Genomic DNA, 15,865 nt, shown 5'->3' with positions numbered 1-15,865 from the left:
GAGTAACTACAGGTTAGATGTCCCAACTTGGCCAGAAAAGCCACGGTTATGCAATGTTCAAGAAAGGTGTGGAAAAGAAAACCAAAAGAGCAACAGGAAGGAAATGAATAAAAAATGAGAAAGAATGATTCAACCTCAAGCCAGGATGATATGGAGATAATGTACACACTTGCGCATCTGACTAGAGGAGGAGTAGTGTTGAAAGGCTTAGGAGAGCAGTTGAGACGAGTTCTCAGGTGCACAGCGATAAAAAACAAGGGGAAGCAACCATTGATCGAGGAGTCCAATTCTGACTCAAAATAGTTACATGTTTTCACATTTTATTTTTATTTATTTGTGTGACATGCAAACTCTTAAACTACACTATTTTTGGGACTTATTTTTTTGTTTTATATTTCGTATTTTGTTTGGATGTTTTTGTTTTTGTGTATTTTTTCTATGTGCAACGAGTTATTCTGATAGACTACACAACAGTTATAAGCTTTAATGAGAAGGTAGACCCCCGAGCTAGTCTGACGCTTCATTTTAGGGAAGTCTGGTAACCTTTTATCTTCTTTTTTCAGGAACACATTAAGGATAATGTGTAGTCTAAGTGTGGGGGAATGCACATAATTTTACATGTTTTATTTTCTTGCTTTTATGTTATTTTGTGTGTTTATTTTCATTTTTTATGCCTTTTCAAAAGTTTTTCAAAAATACCAAAAATATTTTTCGTTTTTATTTTGTGTAACTGTATGGTGCTTGGACCATAATTAGGTAACAAGTCATTAGTTGTAAATATTGAATAAGTACATTGAATTGCCAAATTGTAAATTTTGAATTATACTAGCTAATTTGATATTTTTAATTGTAGTCTAATTAGTTCATTTAGTTAATATGTATAATAGGGTAGAGACAATAACCTAAATGAAAATGTATAAAGTGTACCATAGGATGAATAAAGTATATGGATCCTTGTAGATAAATAATTTGAATTGTTAATTTAAATAGATTTGTGCTTGAAAGAATTGTTGTGTGATTGATTCAGGAAAGACCTTAGGCATTGTTTAAATTAGCCAAGAGCCTAAAAGCTTACCTTTTGCTATGTACCCCTAGTTCCCATATCTTTTATCCTCAAGTACCCTTTCTTTGCAACCTTAATATCAAAATCTTGAGCCTAAAAGAGTCTAGTACTCAATCCTTCTTGGTCTCGTTCTTTAAAATTCATTGTGTAATAGATGTCAGGCTATGGACATTGAGGGCTAGTTAGAAATATTATGGTGTCTTTGTGTGATAAAAAGGAAATAAAGAGATTACGCGAGTTAGTATGTAATAAAAAAAAGTGAACAAAAAAGTGCCAAATAAAGAAAAAGAGAGCTGAATCAAAAGTAAGCTCAAAAAAAGAAAATTGTTCGGTTCATATTTACAAATTTTGTACATAATAATATTGCATAATACCTTCTAACATTTTGGAGAAATAAGGTAGGCAAGGAAAGAAGACATAAGGAGGTGAGCTTGTAGATAAATTAGGGGCGAGTAAGGAACAATGTCTTGTGCTTAACCGTTTCTAGTGCTTGAAACCGTTTTGAGTGCCCATTGTCTCAATTTTGAACTGTCTTAAGCCTCAGAACGCTACAAGCTTAAAAGACCTTTGGGACCCAAATAATTCACCAATGTAATAATTTCTGAATAGCTTGCATTTGTTTAAATGAATATGACCAATTCTTTTTAAATATTTATAAGCGATCCGCATAATTTATTTTGATGGATAGCACTTTTACATGTGTTCATTTCTATTGCCTTTACATCTATTGACATTTTAACTTGGTGATCTAATTATGTTTGCGTTATAAATAACCAAATTAGCTAGATATCACTCTTAAGTTACACGTGAGGTAGCTTTCGTACGAGTTCGATGTTTTACTGCTATGTGATTTAATTGTCTGATTTAGTTCAAGAGTCATCTTTTTTCTTGCATGTTTGGCATGTTTACTTAAGGACATGCAAATATTTATGTATGGGAGAGTTTGATCTGACATAATTTGATATGGTAAATTAGGCTTTCCTTATACACAACGAAAAACAAAATTGTATGCTAAGCGATAGAGCTTAGTGGTATTTCCATTACTCAAAACAATATAATACAAAATCCAAATCATTTTTATACAATAAACTTCAAATGAAAATATTAACTAATTCACATACAACTATGTAAATCTTTAGATAATGTAATTATGTGCATATGCCACAATATAAACTAAATAAGCCAATGATTCAACTAACATATTATTTCAATTAACTAATCAATGAACATATCATACCAATTTGATTTACATTCATGTTTCCTCCACTTTTATGCATTTAATAAAGTTCATTTATAATTTTTGAATCGAAAAAATTTGACCATTATCGTTCCGTATCGGCCCTTAGGCTCTTTTAACTAATTTACGTGATCTTTCACGTGCTATCAATAATTATATGTCATAAGTATGTACCTATAGTACAATTTCATAACGTCAAATACATTTTTGAATATCAATCAACAGATCTTTAATTTATACTCCCAATTAGCATGACTCGAACTTGAAGATTGCGCGTTCATATTGTGCAAATCAAATATGTTCATATGTGAATTATGATAAAGAAATATGTTCGTATGTGAAAGATTTGGACGTTATGTTCACATGAATCAAATATGTTCATATGTGAATTATGATAAAGAAAGCCTATAACTTATTGTGCAAATCAATTGAAAATGAGCCTTGGGGGGCGAAACGAATACGAGTGAGACGATAGACTCCAAAAAGGAATTGAATGGTAAATTAAAAGGTAAATGAGATGACTTAATGTCATTGACATGTGTGTATAGATGTTGATTCATGATTGAATATGAATGATAAATGGCTTATTGAAAGGTAAGTGGCAAATAAATTGAATTGGTTAAAAATGATAAATGTTGAGTAGATTGGTTTTTTATTGATATAATAATGCTCATATGTACATAATATAATGAATTGTGTTGCATTATAAGATATGTATTGGTAGATATTGAGATTATGTGTATTATGCTAAATTGCAAATGTTATGTTATAATATATTGAATCATGAAAGTACCACTAAGCTTTAACGCTTAGCACACAGTTTTGTTTATTCTGTGCGCAAGTATAGGTATTCTCAAAGCCTCGAGAAGTGCAGTCAGCATTTAGATCATAGCTTTCAACTCAACTGAATTTGTATAGCTCTTTTTCTATTTTGGTCAAATGGCATGTACCTAGGATTATCTAGTCCTAAGTTGGAAATGGTCAATTTTTTTGTAAATAAGTTGTGAATATATGTAAATGGTTTTGATCATGCATGGAAATGGTACAAATCATTTGGTAATTGAAAATTGAACATGTCTTGTTTGTGTTGGATGATCAATTGGGGCTTTAGGGCCAATTATTGTTGATATATGTTAGCTTCGGAATATCTGAAATTGGGAGTTAGTAGATTGTCGAGGATGTCGTAACTTCACACCTTGAATGTCACGACACTAGCTCTCTTCGTCGCGACGTCTCTTGTTTGATATCGTGACATTGAGCCTGTAATATTTTGATGACTTTACAATTTGGTCCTTAGGTTGGGAAGTTTGCTCATTGTCTTCAAAGTCACGACGTCAAACCCTGGATGTCGTGAAATCGACTTGGGATGTTTGGATAATGTTGTAGTTTAGTCCTCGTTCGACCTTAGGATAGCATTGAGCTTTCATAAGCTCATATATGACCTAGAAATGATTATATATCGTATATCACACATGTGATACTCGTATCTAAGTGTTTAACGATGGAATTTGAATATAGTTGATCATAGTTGCTTCAACAACGAATATGATATCCTGTAACTTGAACCCGATTATCGTGTTAGGTATGGAGCGTTACAATTTAAAATAATAAAAAATAAAATTTTAATATTATTTTTTAATTAAATTATAAAATCATTTGTTATTATTAAAAGTTAAATGGCCCATTTAGGCGAAATGAACTCAAAGCTAAAAAAGTTTTGTGAAATCGGGCCTTGGCATGGCCTCACCCATAAACACCTCTAATGGCAATAAGGTCTCTCCAAAGTTTTAGCTATTTATTCAGCCGATATTAAATCATATTTGAACAAATAATTTTTTAATTTAATTCAAATAATTTATATATCAAAATTTTTTAATTAAATTTAATTATAAAGCATATTAAATATTAGTGTAAAATAATTTTAAATAATGAAACAAACTCTAAACCGATTCAAATTAAAATTTAAAATTAGTGTAAATTTTTTTTCAAAATAAACTATATAAAAATTTGATGACTTAATTTATTACAGTTTTATTTTGTCAACATGGGATCCATTTTTATATAAAACCTTTTAATATAGTGTATTTTAAAATATATATATAAATTTAATTTGAACCGATTTAGAATTTGTATCATTGTTTAAAAATTATTTTACACTAATATTTTATATACTTTATAATTGAATTTATATAAAATATTTTTGATGTACAATTAATTTAATTTAAAATAAAAAACATGTTCAAATTTGATTTAATATAGACCTAACGAATAGCTTAAAGTTTAAAAAGACCTTAACACCATTCATGGAGTAAATACCACTTTTTTTAATTTTAGAATTTTTATATTTTTCATATTTCTAAAATTATTTTTAAATTTTAAAGAGTTTTTAATTTTTCACAATTTTTGCAATTTTTATTAAAAGTATGGAAAAAACTTTGAATTTTAAAACTTTTTTTTGTAATTGTTTAAGTACTTTTAAAGAGTAAGGACCAATTTAACAAAAACTATAAATGTTGAAGGCTAAAGAAGTAGTTTTACCTATTTTTTTATAACAATATATCAACCATTCTTACAATAAAATTAAATTATAGGGACTAAATTTTAAATTTCAAAAGAGTACATAGACCTTTGGCATATTTAAACCAGGTATTTTATACATATACGCATAAGCATGTTTTATCTTAAATGCATGCATAAAGTCTTTTTAAAGTCTTAGATTTTATTGAAATTGTTCAATGCTTCATTGGTATATCTCTTATTGAAATTCAATATGTTTATGTCTTGTTTAAGTGTTTATGCTTAATTTTTCAAGGAATGTTTTATTAAGGAGAGTTCTATTTTGAAAATGAGTAAACGGTTTAGAAGGAACTTTTTCAAAATGCAAATTTCTCTTAAATTTTGTTATATAAAAAGGGATATTGTTAGCTTTGATGTCTCAAGCTTTTGATATAACAACATTTAAAATAAATTTTATATGTATTATATTTCCCAAGTCGTTTGGTGAAAATATGGTTGAAAATTTTATCAAACATTTTAAAGCATTTTCAAATACTTGCAATGTATTAAAAAATGTGTTTTAACTTATTTAAATATTTTTGGGTTGCTACCAAAATGTTCTAAGGTGTTTAAAATGTTTTTAAGGGACTTTGGTATGCAAATCTTGAGACATACGACTATATGTCTCGAGACATAAAAACTTTGAAACAAAACTCTGGTTCAAGGACTTCATGTTTATTAGAGACATTGGCTAGTATGTCTAGAGACATGTCTCGAAACATAGCCTGCCAACGGTTATTTTACAGCCATATCTCGAGACATCTTGCCAAATCTCAAGACATACATTGCAGGAACAATTTTTAGGCCCGAAATTAATGCTTCCAATGGCTAAAATTCATCCGCAATGCCCATATTATTGAGAGACATATCCAAGCATCAAACACAAAAGAATCAACTTAAAAATTTTTTTCTTCACTTCTCTTGTACATATTATTGAGAGTTTATTATAAAATCTCTTCTTACTCTCAAATCTTTGTATTTAGAGCTTCAATTTGCAAACACACACCTACTAGGGGTTCAGTGTTAGTTTGCTCATCTTCTCTTTGTTGTAAAGAACATATTTAAGGTTTTTGAGGTATAAAATATTAAGTAGATTGTCAAGGGTTTCTAGTTGAGCCAAAAAAGTCATAGGGATTTAGTTGAGCCATAAAAACTAAGAGAATGTTCTATCTTAGCCTTGTGAAAAAAATATGGATTGTAAAGCCTATACCTTTTCCTTGAAATGTAACAATTCAAGTATAGTGAAATGAGAAATCATTGGTTGAGGTATACCAAGGTAGTGGAGGTAGGCAATTGGAGTTGAAGCACTAGAAATTGAATTGTCCAAGCTTTTCTTCCCTTTCCTCATCATTTAGAATAATTTTGCTAAGAATTTTAAAAGACTAATTCATCCCCTCTTGATATTTTGGACCTAATAATGGTCAACAATCTCCACCTCACCACGGCCTGAATAGTATGAGTCAACGTTACACCCCTTCTCCAACAAATGGGCTTTATATGGAATAAAATTCTTTAAACAAAGCCATACAAAATCTTTCACTTTAGGAGGAAGGTGGGCATTCCAAATATGCGACCAACTAGCAATAACAAGGTTTTGCTCAATATTCATAAAAGAATTCACAACAAGCACATAATCGGATTTGACCGTATAACTACCTTGGTGAAATGCCATACAAGATCAGGCAACTGAAGACTAAAGGGAATGATCATGACTCGAGCTACGTCCAATGGAACCAGAATGCCTTTAAGAAAAGATTTATCTCAAGCCCCTCATCACTTTGTAACAAATCTTTCACCCTCATATCTTTTATGCCTAGTAGCGGGGAGGACATAACATAAAAATCTCGATCATCCATGAGCTAAGGGTCGTGAAACACTCTTGTATTATCGCCACCAAAGTGCCAATGTATACCATTTAAGAGCAACCGTTTGGCAGCATGCAAGCTTCTTCAAATGAAGGAAGGATTATGCCTTTCAAACAACTCTAGAAAATTGCAACGAGGGAAGTATTTTGCTTTGAACACCCTAGTTAATAGAGACTTCAGAGAAAACTTAATTGATTCCTAACCTTCAATTAAGACATTAATTATATGTAATTTTCTATTCAAACCTTAATTAAGTATGATTTTTCTACTAAGATATTAATTAAATTTTATTTATTTTACTAGTTTGTTTTGTATTTAAGCTTTATTTTTATGTTTTTTTTTTCCTAGCACTTAACTTGGGTAAGAAAAACTTGCTAAGCAATTTATTTACGAGTAAACTATACGGTTGGTCACTCAACTCTCATAAGCTTTTATTTTGGGCATCCAAAATAAAAGTTTGCAAATTTAGGCTCTATTGTTAGATGCTTTTATCATTTTAGGGTGAGTTTGGATGGGTGGTGTGTTTACCTGCGATTAGTGTAAAAATAGCGGTGGCGGTGAGATTAGATACTGTAGCGATATTGTAGTGTGAGACAATAAATAAGCTAAATGCACTGCACCGCACGACACCCAATCGCCCATCCAAACCTACCCTTAGTCACCGTTGTCACAACTTTTATCATTTTAGTCACTTGTCATTAATTTGTCATTACATATATTCATTTCAGTCACCCAACTTTAGTAAATTTTCATTTTGATAACTCATTTAAATTTATAAAATTATACCAAAAAATATTTTTTATAGAATTAATTTAAATTTTTAAAAAAATATGGATTTTACAAAGAATTAAGCTATTCAAATAATAAGATTAAAGTCACATTTTCACAAATAACTCAATTCCATTTAAAACTCATGTTTTCACTGTTTAAGAAAAAACCTAACTAATTTTTGTAAAACCATGTTTTTCTTTGACTAAAAAGGTAAAAGAAATAAAAAGATAAAATTATTTTTAATTGTAAAATTTAAGTTTTTCTTATAAAACTCAAAAAAAAATCTATAAAAACGCACGTAATTCCATATAAAATTCTTAAAAGATTAAAGAAAGTTAAAATAATGAGTGTATATAACAAAAATGATTAAAATGAAAATAACATATAATGATGGTTTTTTATTTTCGGTATCATGTTTATTTATTTATTTTTAGTATATTTAATTAAAGAAAAGACAAGAGGGAGACTCAAAGTGAAGCAGCGTCCCTTTGTACTCGTAGAGAAGTAGATAAAGATTCACACAGTTTCCGTTTGTCTCTTTGTCTGCACGAAAAGAAGGAATCAACACAACACCAACCAACCATAAACCCTAGCTAGAACAAATCACCTTTTTCACCTTCTATCTTCTTCTCCATCCTCTCTCTGTCTCAATTCATTTCCGTTTGTGATGGCTTCTACATCTGCCTCGTGGTCTCCAAGCTCTCCTCAGCTCCGCTTGGCTTTCCGTTGCAGGAATTGCAGGGAACCACGTCCGCTTCTCCTGCTTGATTATCGTCGTCCTCGTCTGCTCTCGGTTTCACTAAGCCGGACTAAGGAACTGGAACGACGTCGTAATGTTGCTTCGCGGATTGTGTCGGACTCCGCTGCTGGGGCGGATACTTTTTCCGGCTGGTCCGATTCGGATACTGTTGAAGATTCCATTGGCTCGGGAGGGAGAAGAAGGTTTGGAGGTATTTATCTATTATACCTTGCACAAACAAATGTTCTCACTACTTCTCTTGGCTGAATTTCGGCTGTCTATTTTGTTTTCAAGAGTTGAGTAGAAGAGAATAAGAAAATGTTAAAACATTTCTTGCTTGCTATTTGGCTTCTTAATTATGTTTTCTGATTAAGTTTTTAATTATGTTTCCTTACACTAAATGCTAGTTTACTGTCTGTCAATCAAAGCTATTTCATAGCAATGAAGCATATATGAATCATATGATATTTAGGCATTGAATTTGAGGCATAATCCCTAAAATAGCTTTCAGGGTTGTTTGGACTAATTAAAATAGTTGGTTTCCATATGATGGACTAATAACAATTCGTAAGTAGTTTGCTTTTAGGAATTATGGGAGCTGGATCAGCTGGACTTGTGCTGGTAGCAGGGCTTTCCTTTGCAGCAATGTCCCTAAGTAATCGAAGCACTTCCAGTAAGTGGTCTCTTTCAATTTCACTTGGTTCTATTTTACCATGCTCTTCTATCTATTTATATTCTGTTAATTTTTTTGGTTTATGTGTTTATTGGACTTAATTTAGATGAATTGACAACAATCCCCGAGAACTGGTGTTGAAAGATTATACCATTTGTTGACTGCAGGACCCAAACAGCAGTTGGAACCCTTAACAGCTCAACAGGAAGTTTCATTTGATAACGAGAGTGAACAAGCCAAAGAAAATGAAATTGAAACAGGAACACATAAGGATCTTTCGGCACCTACAGAATCCAACGGCACTTCTACTGAAAATAATCTTGATAATGACAATGGGACCTACTTAGTAGACAGTTCAACATCCAATGGCGATAGTGCCAGTAACACCAGTCCTATTCAAGAAGACAGGCAAAATGTTTCATCTTTGGATGGGGAGTCAGTTTTCCTGGACACAACTCCAATCTCACCTAATTTGCCTGAATCTGATGCTGTGGGTGTCTCTTCTGTTGCATCAAGCCTAAGAGAGTCAGATAGCAACCTTGACATTGGTTCACCTGAAGCAACTTCAGAGATTGATGACAAATTGATTAGTGTTCAAGAAACTATTGATACTAACTTGTCTGACCCAATAAACCTAGACAATGATCTCAACGAGGGAAAACTTGAAGGAAAAGAGAATTCCAGTATCTCAGTGGATTCTTCTTATAGTTCCAATTCAATCAGTGATCCTTCAATTGTGGGCTTCTCAGTTAGTTCGGAGGTGGAACCAATTTTAGAACCTCAGGCTATACCTGAAGACAATCTGGAAACCATAGATTCCTCTCAAACTGAAGAAAACCTTGAGAGTCGCAAAATGTCACTGCCCTCGGTTGAAATAAAGAATGCATCTCTGGAAGATAATAAGTTAAATGAGAGTGAGTCATCTCAAACAACCCCTGTGTCGGCACCTGCTCATTCATTAACAATAGAGCAAAGCAAAATTGATTATGATGGGATGAAAGATAGCATACCAGATTTTGAATCACCAACTCCTAGGAGTTGCTTCTCCCCAGTTGGTATACCTGCTCCATCTGCAGTTTCTGCAGATCTACAGGCTCACTCGGGAGAGGTTCTAGTTCCTGCAGTTGTTGATCAGTTTCAGGGGCAGGCACTTGCAGCTCTACAAGTTTTGAAGGTATTTCATTCTTACTGAGATATAGAATTATTAAAGTATTCGCCCTTGCAGATAATATGAGAACTCGTGACCTATTACTCATATATATGTATCTTTTCCAGGTTATTGAGGCTGAAGCTCTACCTGGTGATCTCTGTACACGTCGTGAGTATGCTCGGTGGTTAGTGGCAGCAAGCAATGCTCTTTCAAGGTATATATGCCTTCTTGTTACTCCCATGTATGGCAGTGTGAAGCCATCAGGAATTAGCATGTAATAGATACCTTTATGCTTGTAAATTTAATCCTTTTTGCTGCTTGCAGGAATGTAGTATCAAAAGTTTATCCTGCAATGTACGTTGAGAATGTTACTGAACTTGCATTTGATGACATCATACCTGAAGACGCTGATTTTTCATCGATTCAAGGTTAAGAAGTGGACTTTATATTCTTGGTCATATTGGTAGAGTAACTTTCTTTTTTGTTATAACTATTCTTGCTAATTGAGTTGCATGATTCAGGCTTGGCAGAGGCTGGACTTATCTCAAGCAAGCTTTCAAATCAAGAACTGCTCAATTACAATCGAGGCCCAGTTTACTTCTCTCCTGAAAGGTATTACTGTTCAGACTAAACTCATTTTGCAATATAAGCCTTGATATTTAGCTTGGTTAATGCTCAGAGGAGGATCCTCGTAGACCCCTCAAAAATTTTGGAAAATTGTTATTAGGCCCACCAAAATTTTGTAATTCTTATTAGGCATTTTAAAATTTTTGAAAATTTTAACTAAGTCTCAAAATTTTTAAAAATTATTATTAAGCCTCTCAAAAATTCTTAAATTTTTTTATTTAAACCACAAATTTTTTGGAAATTCTGATTAAGCCCTTTAAAATGAAACCCCTAAATTTTTTAAAATTATAGCCACTATTAATGCTTTCTCCAATGTTAATTTCCCACTATTTTATTGCCCATCTGCAAGGCCTTTTTCCATCTGTATTCTTGATTACTTTCCCACTGTTTTCTTAACCCATTCTCATTATAACTTATTTGTAAAATGTTAATAGAATATATGCTTAGCCTGACTAAAACCTAAAATCATGAGTGAAATTGCATTGCAGTTTTACATTCATTATTAATTGCTTTATTTTAGATGCAAGGGTACTTTACTTCCTTTTTGTGGTTTGCTTCTTATTTTCTCTTTTTTTTTCTAGCCCTCTATCACGCCAGGATCTTGTAAGCTGGAAAATGGCTCTAGAGAAAAGACAACTCCCAGAAGCTGACCGAGAGGTCGCTTATATTTTGAGTTTGTTTATATGTTCATTTCATCTCTTTCTTGCATGTTATAGTGGGTATGTTATTAATTTTACTGTTTTGTTCATGTATAGATCCTCTACCAACTTTCTGGTTTTATAGACATTGATAAGATAAATCCAAATGCATGGCCTGCACTTGTAGCTGACTTGTCTACTGGAGAACCAGGAATAATAGCACTTGCTTTTGGTAAGTCATCTCAATGGTAATTACTTTCTCTAAGTTTCATCATATTTTTAATGATTGATATGCCTTTGTTATTGTCATTATCCTGACAGGTTGTACAAGATTGTTCCAGCCAAGTAAGCCTGTGACAAAGGCCCAAGCAGCTGTTGCTATTGCAACTGGTGAAGCTTCTGACCTAGTAAGTGAGGAGCTAGCACGTATTGAAGCTGAATCAGTGGCAGAAAATGCAGTATCTGCTCACAATGCTTTAGTAGCTGAAGTTGAGAAAGATGTTAATGCTAATTTTGAGAAAGAACTTTCGATGGAACGTGAAAAGATTGATGCTTTGGAAAAAATGGCTGAAGAGGCAAAGCGCGAGCTGGAAAGGTTAAGAGCTGAGAGAGAGGAAGAGAATATGGTCTTAATGAAGGACCGTGCTGCTATTAGTGCTGAAACGGAAATTCTTTCAAGGTTAAGGCGTGAAGTGGAGGAGCAGTTGGAAAGCATGATAAATGACAAAGTAGAGATATCATATGAGAAGGAAAGAATTAGCAAACTACGAAAAGAAACAGAGGGTGAAACCCAAGAGATTGTCAGGTTACAGCATGAGTTGGAGGTGGAAAGAAAAGCCTTATCAATGGCCAGGTAAGGAAATAAACTTTATTATCACATAGTTTTGAAACAATACTTCAACAACTTAATCTGGAGGAATGACAAATGATTCTTCAAATATATATATTAGATGCTTCATTTCATGGAATAATATTTTCAAGGATACAGAGTGATAGGATATTTTTGTTCTCTTGTATCTTTGCAGCTAAATAAAATGTAAGATGAAACTTTGGTTAATTCTCATTTCCTGAGAATTTGCATTTATCAGATTTCAAATAGTCATGCGCATCTGCTCAATCGATAAATGTCCCCTTTGTTACTAGGCAGAACTGGAAAAGATGCACCAGGCAAGATGATCAATGTTGAATGATTCCTGACATTGTATAAATTTGAAATCTCTGTTAAAGCTGTAAAAGTTTGACCTGTGCTAACTGCTAAATGATTCTATTAGGTAAAGTTCTAGAGTTGAGAAATACATTTGGCTTCTATATATGGTGGTCAAATTAATGTTTCTGCGGCATTCCTTATCTATCATGAATAGCTTTGGCTTTTCTTCTTTAGGGGTCACTGTAATATTCAGTAGGAGTTTCAGTTATTGCCTCTTGTTTGTCTTTTTCTTTCGTTTGCCCCTTTAGTTTTTCTTCTAGATGTATGCCTGTGCTTGTTCTCATTCAATTATTAAACTGATTACTCAATTATGGTACAAAACTTCCTATAATTCAGGGCATGGGCTGAGGATGAGGCGAAACGAGCAAGAGAACAGGCAAAAGCCCTGGAGGAGGCTAGGGAACAGTGGGAAAGACGGGGCGTCAAAGTGGTGGTTGACAATGACCTCCATGAAGAGAGTGTTGCAGGAGATACGTGGGTAAATGTAGGGAAGCAAGTTGCAGTTGAAGGAACTATTAGCAGGGGTGAAACGTTGGTGGGGAAGCTCAAGACATTGGCAAGTGAAGTAGAAGGCAAATCTAGAGAGTTCATCGATAAGATTGTCCAGAGGATCCAGTATTTGATTTCAGTGTTGCGAAAATGGGCCTCCGAGGCAGGTGCAAAGGCTGAAGAATTGAAAGATGGGGCTGTGTTGAAGGCAAGGGGATCAGTACAGGAGATGCAGCAAACCACAGCAGGATTTAGTTCGGCTGTTAAAGAAGGTGCAAAACGAGTGGCAGGAGATTGTCGGGAAGGAGTTGAGAAACTCACTCAGAGGTTTAGAACATAGCCTCCCCAAGAGGTTCGTCCCCCTCCTTTCTTTCTTGGACACCAATAAATAAATTTTGCAGCAGAGAAGCATGTAATTCTTCTTCCGATCTCTGGTCATTAGATGGTACCTAGTTATCAATCCAATGATGTTTGTAAAATGTGTACCAATAATTTAAATCTATTTGTTGTTGCTGCCGCTTCCTGTTAAGGAATTCAACTTGGAAATGTCCTAGTGAAGCTCATAAAATAAGCTGACGGATGAACTCGTATTTTTTATTTGGATAAGCTACACCAGACAATATCGATTTTAACAGTTCAATCATTAGTGACTTAAAAGATAACTTTGTCATTCAGTGAGATTTTGTAGGTTTTTTATGTTAATGACCAAAACATAAATTTACAAATGGTTTAGTGATCAAAAGTGTGGTTTATCTTTCTTATGGGATATTATAACATTTTTGCCCAACTCCCAACTAAGTCTGTTTAGACCCAATGATGGGCAGCTTCTAAAGCGTTTGATTGATGTCTCATCCCCCCTCAACGGGGCTCATTAAGCTAAATGCAACACAAGACAATAAAATTTGAGACCACCACTAATCGATTTGGTTTAAATAAACGACGAAAGATGCTCTCTTGACTCAATGATGAACTTCCAAATCCATACGGCTAAGAAAACAAGGCAATACCCAACATGTCAAGGACATGCAACTAAACACAAAAATTTAGCATACATTATAAAATTAAACAAACGAGATTCAGTGCATAGTTTTCAGTCTCAAACCAATACGTTAAAACATATGCTAAACAAAGTTCTCTAATGAAATCATCAAGGTGACTTGTCACCAGAGAGCTTCACTTCTTCTTTTCTCCACCTCCAGGGTGAGCCCTGCAAGGAAAGGACCGAGTTTACTACCATTTTCAGAATGCAAATGCCCCCTCAAAACATAAGACAAGGAATACTTGCTTGTCCTCGGATATAAGATATTACCTCATCTTGCGGAGCACACTAGACATCTCCTCACGCTTCTTCTTTGCCCTTTTGTGAGTTCCCAACTTTCTTTTAGCAACTTTGAGCGCTCGTTTGTCCTTACCAACTTTCAGAAGCTCAGTAATCCTCTTCTCATATGGTGCAAAACCAGCAACTTCCCTAATCAAGTTCCTCACAAAATGGACTCTTTTGCTAGTTTTCTGAATTAATTAGATAAATCAGGGCCACGACTTCAAGCTAAGAAAACACCAACTATGAAACAGACTTCTCAAAAGAGAAATACAAAGAACAACAGCAGATCTAACTTGACAACCTAAAAGTATTGCTACTTCTTCCCTATGCGGTTTTCTCAACTTCTCTTTCAATTGCTTCATATTCGATAACTATTATTCTACATAAAACTTAATCAATATATGATGTACTTACTCCTTTCCGGTTAGAGGGACGTTGAGCCAACTCCTTCTTGGTTACAACATGTCCCTTGTTCAGTCCCACAAAGAGGCCAGTATTTGGCTGCTTGGTAGCCATTCCTGCTCAATTGAAAACAAATCCATATAAAGAAAACGTAAAACATAACACTGGAGTGGCATTGCAATCAATTCCAAATCCAAAACACAGATCATTCTGATTTCAGCTCCTGCTGCAGGCATGGTTGATAAATAAAAGAATAAAAGACTTAACTCAGGACTCAAACCCTCAATTTGTCGTTCTTTCCTTTATAAGCCTCTCAATCAAATATGTATAATCAACACACATGAAATGAAAAATGGGCTTCAAAACCTAAAAGCATAAACTTGCAAAATGGAACTAAAACACATGTATATATATACCCAAACATTTAATTTACAGAATAACAACTAGAAACCAAAGCTTGTAAACAGAAATAAAAAAAAAAATCTAAATAGTATCATATCATCCAAAAAACCCACCAACCAAAGCACAGCAGTTGATAAATCGCAACTTAAATCGTCTACAGTCGAGGAAACCAGCTAAAGCAGCTCAATATTTGAGATGAGTCTATCATATTTATATTACTACAGAAGTTGTGGTTTTAAGTTAAACTTGGTTCCCCGAGAAATCGAACAGAAGAAAACATTCAGAAAGAGTAAAGTAGAAGTGAAGAGAGAAGGATAGAGACGTACCTGTGGAGACGGAGATCTGAGGCGGACTAAAATTCCTGATTTTAGGTTTATGGGATTGGGTTTTGGGCTTTTAAAGTATTAAAAAAGAAAAGAAAATTAAACATTTTCTAAATGAGACCTTCGCTTATTTGCAAAGGTAGACGCCTTCAATTTTTGAGATTATCCTTCATCATATTCTGATATTACGAGTTTTCCTCTCACTTTGTGCCTATCTGATTTGATTGTTTGTGATTTTAAATTATTCACAATATATGTTTGTAATTTACGAGTCTTGTTTTATCTAATCTTTTTCAGTTTGACTTAATTGGTTTTTATTGAGTTGATTCTACATTGTACTTAATCGGACATATCTTTGTAATTGTACTATATTCGTAATTGGATTAGAATTGAATTGATTCA

The 15,865-nt window shown here is 33.5% G+C and overlaps 2 protein-coding genes across 4 annotated transcripts; one reads left to right on the top strand and one right to left on the bottom strand.

Annotated features, from left to right (window-relative positions):
• Positions 1-7,957: 7,957 nt before the first annotated feature.
• Positions 7,958-13,689, top strand: LOC105791161 (uncharacterized). Of its 2 annotated transcripts, none has more exons than XM_012619107.2 (10): positions 7,958-8,442; positions 8,818-8,904; positions 9,072-10,078; positions 10,180-10,268; positions 10,379-10,482; positions 10,576-10,666; positions 11,263-11,338; positions 11,437-11,551; positions 11,641-12,172; positions 12,863-13,689. In XM_012619107.2, exons 1-10 carry the CDS (start codon positions 8,160-8,162, stop codon positions 13,353-13,355), a joined length of 2,877 nt encoding a protein of 958 aa, XP_012474561.1. In that variant the 5' UTR covers positions 7,958-8,159; the 3' UTR covers positions 13,356-13,689. The 2 variants fall into 2 exon arrangements, with proteins under 2 accessions (XP_012474561.1, XP_012474562.1); XM_012619108.2 differs by having other exon boundaries at positions 8,297-8,442; positions 8,807-8,904.
• A 356-nt stretch (positions 13,690-14,045) lies between these two features.
• Positions 14,046-15,635, bottom strand: LOC105791162 (60S ribosomal protein L36-2). 2 transcript variants are annotated; one of them, XM_012619110.2, is made up of 4 exons: positions 15,467-15,635; positions 14,751-14,854; positions 14,325-14,524; positions 14,046-14,222 (listed from the first exon to the last, which is right to left on the bottom strand). In XM_012619110.2, exons 2-4 carry the CDS (start codon positions 14,850-14,852, stop codon positions 14,189-14,191), a joined length of 336 nt encoding a protein of 111 aa, XP_012474564.1. In that variant the 5' UTR covers positions 14,853-14,854; positions 15,467-15,635; the 3' UTR covers positions 14,046-14,188. The 2 variants fall into 2 exon arrangements, with proteins under 2 accessions (XP_012474564.1, XP_012474565.1); XM_012619111.2 differs by lacking the exon at positions 15,467-15,635 and adding an exon at positions 15,254-15,401.
• Positions 15,636-15,865: the final 230 nt, after the last annotated feature.

This window comes from Gossypium raimondii, chromosome 8, assembly GCF_025698545.1.
Source record: "Gossypium raimondii isolate GPD5lz chromosome 8, ASM2569854v1, whole genome shotgun sequence".
In the NCBI taxonomy this organism is placed as follows: Eukaryota; Viridiplantae; Streptophyta; class Magnoliopsida; order Malvales; family Malvaceae; genus Gossypium; species Gossypium raimondii.
Note: the sequence above shows the minus strand (reverse complement) of the source record. Positions and strands in the feature narration are given on the sequence as shown.

Excerpts from the sequence above, each read along its gene's own strand:
- LOC105791161 (XM_012619107.2), top strand. The coding sequence starts at position 8,160 with ATGGCTTCTACATCTGCCTCGTGGTCTCCAAGCTCTCCTCAGCTCCGC. Across the intron at positions 10,079-10,179 it reads CAGCTCTACAAGTTTTGAAG|GTTATTGAGGCTGAAGCTCT; the intron begins GTATTTCATTCT and ends TATCTTTTCCAG. Across the intron at positions 10,667-11,262 it reads GTTTACTTCTCTCCTGAAAG|CCCTCTATCACGCCAGGATC; the intron begins GTATTACTGTTC and ends TTTTTTTTCTAG.
- LOC105791162 (XM_012619110.2), bottom strand. The coding sequence starts at position 14,852 with ATGGCTACCAAGCAGCCAAATACTGGCCTCTTTGTGGGACTGAACAAG. Across the intron at positions 14,525-14,750 it reads GTCCCTCTAACCGGAAAGGA|AAAACTAGCAAAAGAGTCCA; the intron begins GTAAGTACATCA and ends TAATTAATTCAG. Across the intron at positions 14,223-14,324 it reads AGTGTGCTCCGCAAGATGAG|GGCTCACCCTGGAGGTGGAG; the intron begins GTAATATCTTAT and ends CTTTCCTTGCAG.